We start from the raw sequence: 12,377 nt of genomic DNA on the forward strand, positions 1-12,377 counted from the left end.
GCTGCCCACATAAGTAGTGCTGGCCGGTCAGAGCAGCATCTAGGGTCCTAGACCACCGATGTGCATCAGGTAGTCAGAGAGGCGATGCGGCCATCTTTCTCTAGGCCTGAATTGTCGCTTTAAGTTCCTGCAGCTTTTATTACCCCATAAATCCTATAACATTTTTCCCCTCAGGAGAGGTTGGTGTCGTTGGTCTTTGGGCTGTTAAAGCAAAGAAAACTGGACTTTTTCGAAATCTACGCTGATGAAATGATGGCAACCGCAAAAAACATCATTAAGCAGGTACTTATCACACCTAGCTTGAGAGTGTCTAGAGGAGCGTGAGTAGACGGAGTTGTAAAATGCCCCAAATAATTAAATATCTGCGTCTATTTGTGGCTCATCCGCTATATAGACATATATAACTTGACTTCTAGTTTTATTATTTCCTGGAAGTAAACTATGAAAGTGTCTGACTAATGACAGCAAGCTGAGGTGTTAAACATCATACACAAAGTATATCTGAAAATGGTCTAACTTTTAAGAATCGCTTCTCCCTGTTTACCCTTGCCATCAGTATATAGAACTGTTTTGGTTTTTACTGCACCTTACTGATGCTCAATGTGGGCACCATTGGTGATAAAGCAGATATCAAACCAATAATCCAGTTCTACCCAGATGTGTCCCGGCAATTCCTTTTGCTATCAGTTCCACGGTAGCAGAGATGCATTGGTTTAGATCCGTGATGGCGAACCTATGATACATGTAGCCATAGTCGCTGACACGCGGCCACTGTCGGCCGTTCACCCCGTTAGTGAATACTGGCAGGGGCCGTGGCTCCCCTGCTGGTATTCACTAACCAATGCTCCTAGCAGCGCTGATCCCGGCGCACACTCCTCCTCCCCCCTTCCCCGACATCTCTTACCACTTAGTTCCATGAGAGCGTTCGGGGGAGGAGGCGTCCGGCAGCACACTGACGTCACAGTGTGTGCCGGAGATCATCGCTGCTAGCGGTGCGGAGGGCAGAGGAGGAGCGGAGCTTCCAGGAGGTGAAGGGGGTAAGTATATGGGTCTCGGGGGCTGCTGTGGGGGGCCACTGTCACTGCTGGGGGCCACTGTGGTGATGTGGGGGGGCACTGTCACTGCTGGGGATTGCTGTGGGGGCACTGTCACTGCTAGGGCTCATCATTACTGAGATAAGTGAGGGGGAGGCAGTGAGAGGCGAGGGCCTGTGCTATGGGTGTTTTGGGTTTATTAAATACGGTTATATACTACAATTATACATTTTTGTTATTTAAACTATAAATATTGCAAATTTATGGATTTTTTTCTCGAAGTGACACCCCACCCGAGTTATGCTCGGTTTTTTGGCGAATTTTGACACATCAAGCTCAAAAGGTTGCCCATCACTGGTTTAGGTCATCTAGTGTCACCAATGGCGCTCACATCAGCCATCTAGAAGGTGCATTAAAAACTTGCAGAGTTCTTCTGTCATTTCTTGTCCTTCTGGCTGTTGTATGTCCCTTCATATAGGAATAAACCAGTTTTATTTTTGCACCGTTCTTTTTGAATCACCCTTTCCTATCAGTGGTCTTCCATATGACTGGCGGTAAACCTACTAACATTTTCATTTGTTTGCATGTAATGTACTGAACTTGGCTGTTGGTCAACTTAGCTTGGCTTGGTCAGCTTGGCTTTGCTTGGTCAGCTTGGCTTGGCTTGGTCAACTTGGCTTGGTCAACTTGGCTTGGTCAACTTTGGTGACAATCCCTAACTGATCAGCCACATATGAGCATATACTACCTATTTTCATTTACTATACATGGTACAGTGTATTAAGTATTACGTCTTGAAATGTCTAACCTGCCTGGCTTCTTGTATATCTCTTAATCATTTACTATTGTCTTTTCATATCCCCAGTGTGTGGTCAGCACCGTCTCCCAAATGGATGAGATAGATTCTGAGCTTGTCACTAAGTAAGTATGTGCTATCCGTCTTGCCAAACATTGCCGATATTTCCTATTCCGTATTTATCGCTGCTGCTGGGTACTGTACCTTCCAGCATTTATCACCGTGTAGTATTATGTGTAGATTAATGTAGATTCCTCGTCCTCTGGGGTGAACTCTTCTGCAGTCGCAGATTTTTTTTGTTGCTACTATTAAGTTAAGAGATTTTCTGATAATGGCTTAGAATAAAAAGGAAAGAAGGTACAGTACAACCGCAGCTCCATTCCCCCACCCCTCCTTATAAATGTACTTTAAGTTGGCAGCGGTAGCATGAACATTAATCCAAGACGCCTTTCAGATATGAAGTGTACAAGAACACTTGAGGTGCACAGTATGATATTAAAATCTGAAGAACAGCGGCGCAGCGCGGTGGCACCTCCGAATTTTCATTACTTGTGTTAGATTTACATTATGTAGTCGTTCTAGTGAAGATTGAAGGCGGCTGGAAAGTAATTATGAGCCTAAAGCTGGCAATAAACATGGCAAACCCCACATGTATGTTCAGCTTGGGTGAAGAGGCATGCTACTCTAAAGCTGGAGCAGATCAGCGGCTGCTGTGCATCTTTGGCGCAGCTAATCTTAGGGGGTTAGAATAGCATCAGACAGGAAAAATGAAGAACCTCTCAGCTACATTTCACCTGACAGATGAAGAACAGCCGCGTAATTCATTATTTAGACATCTGCCTCAGCTCCGAATTTGCATATATATTGCCGTAATTCAGTCTCTGTCGTCAATGCTTAGATTTTATTATCCTTTTGATTGTCGAATGGCTCTTAGGAGGTCCAATAAGTCTCTTCTCACCTTCCCATTTAGTTTATTTTTTTGGTCACCATTGGAGATATATGTTGGGAGTATTCCCCTACATATACAGTGAGGTGCAAAAGTTTTAGGCAGGTGTGCAAGAAATACTGCAAAGTAAGAATGCTTTTAAAAATAGAAGGGTTAAGTGAATGAATAAAAGTGAATGAATGAATGAACAAAAGAAAAATCCAAATCATATTGATATTTGGTGTGACCGCTCGTTGCCTTCAAAAAGGCATCAATTCTTCTAGGTACACTTGCACACAGTTTTTAAAAGAACTCTGCGGGGATGTTGTTCCAGACATCTTGAAGAACTATGCACAGATCTTCTGTGGATGTCTGCTCGTTCAAATCATTCTTCTGTTTCATGTAACCCCAGACAGACTGGATGATGTCAGATCAGGGGTCCGTGAGGGTCATATCATCACTTCCCGGACTCCTTGTTTTTCTTTACACTGAAAATAGTTCTTAATGACATTGGCTGAATGTTTGGGGTTGTTGTCCAGCTGCGGAATAAATTTGGAGCCAATCAGATGCCACCCTGATAGTATTACATGATGGATAAGTATTTGCCTGTACTTCTCAGCAGTGAGGACACCATTAATCCTGGCCAAATCCCATTTGCTAAAAATGCAGCCTCAAACTAGAACAGAACCTCCACAATACTTCACTGCTGCCTGCAGACACTCATTATTGTACCGCTCTCTGCCATGCTTCACTGCTGCCTGCAGACTTTCATTACTGTACCGCCCTCCACCATGCCTCACTGCTGCCTGCAGACACTCATTATTGTACCGCTCTCCACCATGCTACACTGCTGTCTGCAGACACTCATTATTGTACCGCTCTCCACTATGCTTCACTGCTGCCTGCAGACACTCATTATTTTACTGTTCTCCACCATGCTTCACTGCTGCCTTCAGACACTCATTATTGTACCACTCTCCACCATGCTTCACTGCTGCCTTCAGACACTCATTATTGTACCACTCTCCACCATGCTTAAGTGCTGCCTGCAGACACTCATTATTGTACCACTCTCCACCATGCTTCACTGCTGACTGCAGACACTCATTATTGTGCTGCTCCCCAGACCTTCAGCGAACAAACTGCCTTCTTTTACAGCCAAATATTTCACATTTTTATGCCTCAGTCCAAGGCACCTGCTGCCATTTTTCTTCACCACAGATCCTATTTTTCGGTGCATGGTTGAATTGCTTGGCCTTGTTTTTATGTTGAAGGTATGGATTTTTGGATGCAATTCTTCTATAATGACCACTTCTTATCGGACTTCTCCGAACAGTAGACGGGTGTACCTGGGTCCCATTTGTTTCTGCCAGCGGATGGCACTGCAGGTCATCTTTCCATTTTAAAGAGAAGTAAGCAGGATGATGTAGATTTATGAAACTGTCTAAAAGAAAGGCTGTCTTAGTTGCTTATGTAAACCAATCAGAGTTCAGCTTTCATTTTTACCAGAGCAGAATACAAAATGAAAGCTGTGCTGTGATTGGTTGCTTTGGGAAACTAAGACAGTTTTGCTTTTAGACAGTTTTATGAATTTCCTCAATTTGTATTTTATCTGCTGCACTACATGTTAGATTCACTGGAAGTCAGGTGACCGCTGCATGCCAAACGGAGGCGGCAGTATCGCCACCCGTTCTCCTGGCATCAGCTCTTATATTCTGGGCGCCGTGATGTCAGGAGTTCCTCTGATTAGCAGGCAGCGGTCACTTGACTTCTGTTGTCAACAGAGACCAGCAGAACTGTGGGTCTGCAACGCTGGATTGCCGAGGACAGGTAGGTTCCATTTGTTTTATTGTTTTAACCCATTCGGCAAATTGTAACTGGACAACCCTTTAACTGCCCTCAGACCTGAATTTTTAATATATGTTTCATGAGTATTATAATTCAGTGTCGTTATTTCTATGTCTGTAGATCTATATTGTAAGATGCATATTAATTGTACTTTCCTTGCTGCAGGCTCGCCGATCAGATGCGGATGATGAATTTCTCACAGTGGTTCCATTTGCTGCAAACCATTTTTTCTAAATTTACAATTTTCCTTCAGAGAGTCAAGGTAAGATGACTGAACGCCGTCCTTGGATTTTTAATAAAAACACTTTTGAAATATGGGGAACAGTGCAGCTAGGCGAAGAAAATACAATATATTCATCTCATCTTGTGTTTCGTAAATAAACTCCTATCTACGAAAGGTTCTTATCAGATTCATCGTGTCCAACATGAAAGCTGCCTGTACATCCATAGGACATTCTTAGCTACTTTTTGATATTAGGGTTTTCCTATTTTACAGCTTGGGTTGATAATAAAACTAATAAGTAATCACTGAAGAAATCAGAAGCCAGTGAAAAGAAAAGAAATTAAAAGCCTCCAGGATCTCTTTTGTAACCAGGGGAAATTTGCATCTGCTGGCGTTATTAGATAGGAACAGTAATAAGGCCGAGAAGTCGCATTCACCACAACATTTCTGTAGTCTCATCAAAGGCCTTATTCTTGCAATATTCCATTTATTTAGTTGCATAAAAATGGTTTTCTTGGCCTTGGGGGACACAGCAAGACCATGGGTATAACTGCTAACACTAGGCAGAAAGAGTGTTAGTTGTTCCCACCAGCCATGCGCCTCCTGCAGGCACTGAGCTAAATCAGTTTAAGTTTAGTGTCCATAGGAGGCAGACCGCCATGTTCTGCAGGTCTTCTGTTTTGGGTTGTTTTTTTTTTCTCCTCTAGGTGGGATTCAGGAATGAGCTAACTTCCCTGATTATCCCTAAGTGGGGAGGGCAAACACTCCTCCAAGAAGACAGAGTGGTACTAACTACTCTGCTTCCCACCAGCCATGGGATCACCTGATGTTCCTCCCTGTTTTCTGTGGGTTTTGACAAAACTTGGGCCTTCTTGCCTTTAAGTCATTTTTGATGACACGTTTTGTTATTACATAAAGTTATGTTCACAAACGATGAGCTTATAGTAGCAGCGTTACGTTTCTGGAAGCATGCACTGAATGGCTGCTTTATTAGAGACACCGGCCCTTTCACAATGGGAACTTCCCGGTGCAGACCTGTGACCCCGGAGTGCAGCATAAAATCACGTGGCAAGTTTTCCGTTAATCAGTTTCAGTGTACATCCACATAAGAATCGGAGAATTCAGAGATCTGAGTGACTTCCAATGAGGCCGGGTCATCGATGCTAGACCAGCCGGGAACAGGATTTCAAAAGTTGACAACCTTGTGGAGTTTTCTCATGTTCAGAATATACCGAGAATGGTGGGATGGAGGAAAATCATCCAGCAAAAGGGGGATCCTGTGGACATAAACAACTCAGTGGCAGAAGGGGTCAGAGGAGGATGTCAGGAATTGTTCTAATTTACATGCTGTGCACAGTCAAGCAAACTGTAGCCAAGTAGAACACTGGTGCTCCAGCTGACACGTCTGAATGCAAAACGTGTTGTTCCTTAGCATGGAGGGGCTAGAAAAGCAGACGACCAGGTCCAGCACCATTGCTGTTCGTGAGACACAGAAAGGCGAGACCCCAGTGGGTAAGGCCTCATTCACGTGAGCATAAATACACAGTGAATAAACCCCATTCATTTCAATAGGTTTGTGCACAATTGAGTATTTTTACGCAACCTTTCAATTATGTGAAAAAAAAATGCAGCATGTACTATCTTGGTGAAAACCTACATATTCACCACATAATTAAGCGTGAAATCAAATGTATTTCATGCAGTGGTTTGTTTTTTTTGTTTTTGTTTTTTAAGTACGCAAATACGCCGCATATTTATGCGTGTAGAAAGACTGCTGATGGGCCGAAAAATGCAAGGCAACAGCGTATTTTTATTGTAACATGGCATGTAAGGCCAAAAAAAAAATACATGTTCAGCTTATTAACACCCCCCTCTCCCACCCCAAAGTGTTGATCCAGAGGAAGGCAAAAAAGATCCAATGAGGTAAAAGCCATTCTGTTGTATCACTCTGATGGAAGGGTCAGAATGTTGCACAAGCAGCATGAATCTGTGAACCCTTACTGTCCGCTGTTCAGAGCTGTTTAGCGCCTTCATCTAATTTTCAGCAACTACACCAAGCTTACTGTCCGCAGGGGCCGATATTCTTGCAGAATAATTTCTTCACCTAATTGAATCTATGCCATGATACATTGCTGCGGTTCCGAAGGTTAAAGAACCTCCAACATGCTACAAGGTGGAGGTCTCTAATGATATATCCATTCAGTATGTAATCCAATGCTCCCTATTTATCCTGTGTTTTATTCTCTTCCCTCACAGGCCACATTAAGCGTTATCCGCAGTGTTGTGCTCATGGTCTTGGATAAGAACCAGCGGATCAGAGAAATGGAGGTAACGGCAGCTCAGAAAGGCCTGGCCAGAGAAAGCAATGTGGACAACGATCTGGCTTACTTGACTCACGAAGGCTTGTTTATAAGTGATGCATTCAGTGAAGGTGAGCACCCTCCTGCCGCTACCAGCACTAACTTGCAAAGGAATGCATCACCCAGCAGTAGCGAGCCTTCTGGCAGCGATTCTGTATCTGATCCTGAATGCACTACTGACTCCTCTTCCAGCAAAGATCACACACTGCCTTCAGTTACCCCAGGGGGAGTAGAAATAATGTGAGTAACATTAGACTTTGTAGAAATTGCCTCATCAAACCAGACCTGATGATCATGACCAAATGTATTGATTTCGGAAGGTGTTAACAAGAAAAATGGCTGATATGTGAATTTATGCTTCAGTCCAACCTCAGACGTCTCTCACTCCAGACCTGCAGTCTTACTATATTTTAGAACCGGTCATGTATTTGCTCAGAGTTGATTGCATTTCGCTTTTTTTTTTTTTTTCTTTAATGAGTGCCTGCACTTTTTTAATAGACAGAAAAGGTGATTCTAGACATTTTTGCAATAGGTTTTATTAGCCTATTCTGTACATTTTTCTCAAAAAACCCCTCTTCAGCTACGCAGCTAGGTGAAGACATGGTTGAGAAATCAATCTTCACCTAGCTGTATAATAGAAGAAGGCGCTCTATCCAGCTATGTCTCTATAGAACAGCTGCAGACACAATTGTTCTGTTTGCATATTACAGTTTATTAACAAGTGTCTCTATTATATAGAACTTATTTTGGAGAGCCCTGTGTCCCACCATCTCTCTTCTCCCTTTGCTGTGCCCATATGCCACCATTCCCAGGTACTATGAAGGGAAGCCATTCCATTCTGCAGACAGCTTTTCCCTTCTCGGCACCCAATTCCCTCCGGATCTGATACTCTGACAGAGGCTCAATGCATTGGGTGTGCACTCCTATATGTCACAATCCGGTTCACTGAGCCCCTGTCAGTGCATTAGGTCTAGCAAGGAGTGATTGCTGTGAGGGAAGACGCCATCTACAGAATAGAACAGCTTTCCTACACAGCGCCCGGGGTGGCGGCATACTAGCAGAACAGGAGAGGAGTAAAACATGGGTTGTTGGGACTCAGGGGGCACAGGGGTCTCAAAAATATATTTCTATGTAATGGAGACACTTGGTAATAGCTTGTAATATGCGAACAGAACACTTGTGTCTGAAGCTGTTCTGTCAGCACAGCTGGATGGAGCACCCTATAATGTTATGCATCTGATTGTAGATGGGTTTCTTAGCTCCGTCTTCACAAGCTGCATAGCTGAGGAGGTGTTTTGTAAGAAAAATGTACAGAACAGTCTAATGAAACCTATTGCAAAAGTGCTTAGAATCGCCTATTCTGTACATTAAAAGAAAGAAGTACTTTAGGGGGGTTTTTTGTTTTGTTTTACAATGAAAAGTTATACAATTTTCTGATATATTTTTGGAGTACAGTAAATTCCTCCCGATTTTTCAAGATCTCTGCTGGCAGACATTTCGTCCACTCCCAGTGGATATCATTCTGTCCCAAACATATGATGGCATACATACTTGTATCATTCACTGCAGTATAGTTATCAGCTGTGTCTGGCAATCAGCCATGCACCTGTGTGTCTGTCAGGGGACCAGGACGGACTTGGACTTGCACTGGGAGTAAACAATGAAGAGTTTTATTGAATGACAGCAAGCAGAGATTATAAAGGCCACAAGGAATCAATACAGAAAGTGTGTTGGAAACCTGTACAATTTTTGGTTATACAAGGACTAATTTTTACTTCCTGAACCCGTAATACCCCTTTAAAAGGGCCACTCCGGTGATTTTTTTTCCAGTCATTATGTAACTAGCCCCCCAGTATATAGAAGTCGGCTAGTATTACCATGGGTACTTATTCCTTTCTATCTGAAACTTGCTGGACTACTTCTTCTCAGGTGGGTCAAGGGATCTCATTCTAACTGCCTAAGAATTACCTGGCTTTATTTTCTCTCAAGAAGTCAATTTCTCAGTAAACCCGATTCCTGTATGATATTACATGGACTGAACCACACAAGCTCTTTTTGGAGGCGAGCACATAAACTCCTGTCTCAGTTACTGATGATGATTGGAGGCTCCTGTCATACACTTATAATGAAGGAGATCACAGCTCATCCTACTGACTTTATAATTCTGGTCTGTAGTATATTTAGGTGATTATAGAATACAGAAGGTAATGGCTCTGTCCTCCCAGCAGACCGAGATGGTACTGGCTCTAGCTGGTCATGAGATGTTGTGCTGTCTGATAAAGCTCTGCAAGCATCCACACATGCACCCACAAGCGCACACACACACACACGATCAGTTGCACCCTCATTCTCCCACCCTCAGTGTCATCCCCACCCCTACGATACTATATTCTAATCCAATACTAGCATAAGAAGAAATAACCCAAGATAGTTACACTGTAGGTGCCACTTAAAAGCTGTCTAAGCTGAGTTAATCCATTAAGACCACATCTTCTCTAATTTCTGTGGACATTTCCTGTTCATATACAGAATTCTCTATACATCTGGGAGTTGAGCATTGGAAGAATGTTCTATGGAGTGATGAAACACGCTACTTCATATCAGATAGACGTACTAGGGTGTGGAGGAGCCTGGAGAACACCTTATGCCTGAGTGCATTATGCAAATGTTCAGTTTTGGTCTGGGGATGTTATACATGGCATGGTCTAGAGTCCGTTGGTTGTAGTGGCAAGAACCATGAACACGGAGGTGTACCCTGACATTATAGACAATAATGTGCTGCCGACAATGTGGTGGTACTCCGAGAATGGTCAGCAGTAGAGATGAGCGAGCACTCTCGTTTTAGGCCGCCTGCAGACGGCCGGGTAGGATCTGGCTGCGAGAATTCTCGCAGCGGGACCCGACCCGAGTGTCTGCAGAGAGCACCGCGTCACTCACCTGCTCCAGCGGCCCCGGCTCTTTCATGTGCCGGCTGCCGGGCAGCCGACGCATGCGCAGAGTGGAGCCGGCGGCCGGGGAGTGACGTGTCTCTGCGGGGCTCTGCGAGACCCGCACAGAAATAGAGCATGCCGCGATTTGTTTGCCACGTGAGATTTCTCGCGGCCAAATCGCAGCTGTCTGCCTAGGATTGCGTTTCCTGACGCAATCCTATGGCAGCTTCCACGGGCGGAAATTCCGTGGGAAATCCCGCCGCGGAATTTCCGCCCATCTGCAGGCGGCCTAAGGCTGATGCTCGAGCAAGCATCAGTCTTCTTGAGTAACTGATTACTCGTCCGAGCACCATGCAGGGTGGAGGCGAGGGGGAGGGGGGGAGAGAGTGAGATTGATCTCTTTCTCTTTCTCCTCCCCCACATGGTGCTCGGACGAGTAATCAGTTACTCGAGAAGACTGATGTTCGCTTGAGCATCAGCCTTAAACGAGCGTCCTCGCTCATCTCTAGTCAGCAATACTTCCAACAAGACAATACGCCTTGTCACAGATCCAACGCTGTTTTACATTGGTTTGAGGATATGGATGTTCTGGCTGCACAGAGTCCCGACCTGAACCTACTGAACATCTATGGGACGAACTGGAACTTCATGTAAGTTCATGCAGTTTTGGTGCACCTTACAACCGTCACAAAAGCCTATGGTGAGGCCTTCCGCCGCGCTGTCACCACTGAGTGTGGATCCAGCATTAGCAGCCCTCCTCCTTTATTGCTGTGTGACATTGTATGCTCATCGTAAATGACAGGTTTAGGCGGAAAAGCGTTCCCAGCCGGCGTGAACCTTATACCATTACTAAATCATTAATGGGGTCATTTATTGCTGCACTCGATGTCTCTGCAGCTGTCTGTTTGCTATTCTCAGCGCAGTATCATGCTTATTCATTATTAAGTATGGTTATTTGCATTAATGTCATTCCTGCCTTACATAATAATGTGACTTTTACCCTTTTCTGGCAGTTAAGACGGAAGAACTGAATTAATCCCTAGTCTGTTTTTTTTGCCTTTTTCAGGATGACCGAGGATATAAAACTGACAGACTTGGAACTTGGTAAAATTGCAAACAATATACAAGAGCTTCTCTACAACGCCTCTGACATCTGTCATGACCGCTGCGTCAAGTTCCTGCTGGCGAGGGCCAAGGTACACCATACATTTACACTGTGTGAATGACCTGGTCTACAAGGAGAATAAAAACTGTTAATGTACACTCATTGTCCAAAACCATCCATTCCAAGGAGTTGTCAGAATGGAATGACACTGTGTCTGTGTGATTGTAACGGTGATAGAAGTGATCACAATATCTGAGCAAGAGGAGAATTTATTGTAGAGAACTCACCCCTTGTATGGAGGCTCTAGTACCTGGTTGGGCTGCCTCTAGCTTGTATACAAGATGTGATACAGGGGGCATGGAGGCTCTAGTACCCTGTTGTACCGCCTCTAGCTTGGATACAAGATGTGATACAGGCAGGCATGGAGGCTCTAGTACCCTGCTGTACTGCCTCTAGCTTGGATACAAGATGTGATACGGGGAGCATGGAGGCTCTAGTACCCTGTTGTACCGCCTCTAGCTTGTATACAAGATGTGATACAGGGGGCATGGAGGCTCTAGTACTCTGTTGTACCGCCTCTAGCTTGCATACAAGATGTGATATTGGTGGGCATGGAGGCTCAAGTACCCTGTTGTACCGCCTCTAGCTTGGATACAAGATGTGATACAGGGGGCATGGAGGCTCTAGTACTCTGTTGTACCGCCTCTAGCTTGCATACAAGATGTGATATTGGTGGACATGGAGGCTCAAGTACCCTGTTGTACCGCCTCTAGCTTGGATACAAGATGTCTTACTGATGGGCATGGAGGCTCTAGTACCCTGTTGTACCGCCTCTAGCTTCGATACAAGATGTGATACGGACAGGCATGGAGGCTCTAGTACTCTGTTGTACCGCCTCTAGCTTGGAAACAAGATGTGATACAGCCGGGTATTCATTTTTTGGGGAGCGGTTTGCTAAAAAAGACCTGCAGTTCCGCTATTTGTTGTTGCCTTTTTTTCCTCCATTTTATGGAGGAAAAAGCCCTTTCATCTCGGCTCCCTATTCGTTCACTACATTTGCGCTGCTTTGCTGTGAAGACCCATGTCATAACTTGGTAAATGGGAGGCGTACCTCTTCAAGGAGCTCACCGACGCCAAGTGTTTTCAGATATATGGG

General features: G+C 44.5%; 1 protein-coding gene across 1 annotated transcript in view; it reads left to right on the forward strand.

The window, feature by feature from the left end:
* Positions 1–12,377, forward strand: part of VPS54 (VPS54 subunit of GARP complex) — a 73,828-nt gene that overhangs the window by 36,356 nt on the left and 25,095 nt on the right. Inside the window, exons 9-13 of the mRNA XM_066595492.1 lie at positions 175–282; positions 1,900–1,955; positions 4,769–4,865; positions 7,083–7,426; positions 11,183–11,312. Of these exons, the coding sequence (XP_066451589.1) occupies positions 175–282; positions 1,900–1,955; positions 4,769–4,865; positions 7,083–7,426; positions 11,183–11,312 (735 nt within the window). The remainder of the gene's footprint in view (positions 1–174; positions 283–1,899; positions 1,956–4,768; positions 4,866–7,082; positions 7,427–11,182; positions 11,313–12,377) is intronic.

Source organism: Eleutherodactylus coqui, chromosome 3, assembly GCF_035609145.1.
Source record: "Eleutherodactylus coqui strain aEleCoq1 chromosome 3, aEleCoq1.hap1, whole genome shotgun sequence".
NCBI classification, from domain to species: domain Eukaryota; kingdom Metazoa; phylum Chordata; class Amphibia; order Anura; family Eleutherodactylidae; genus Eleutherodactylus; species Eleutherodactylus coqui.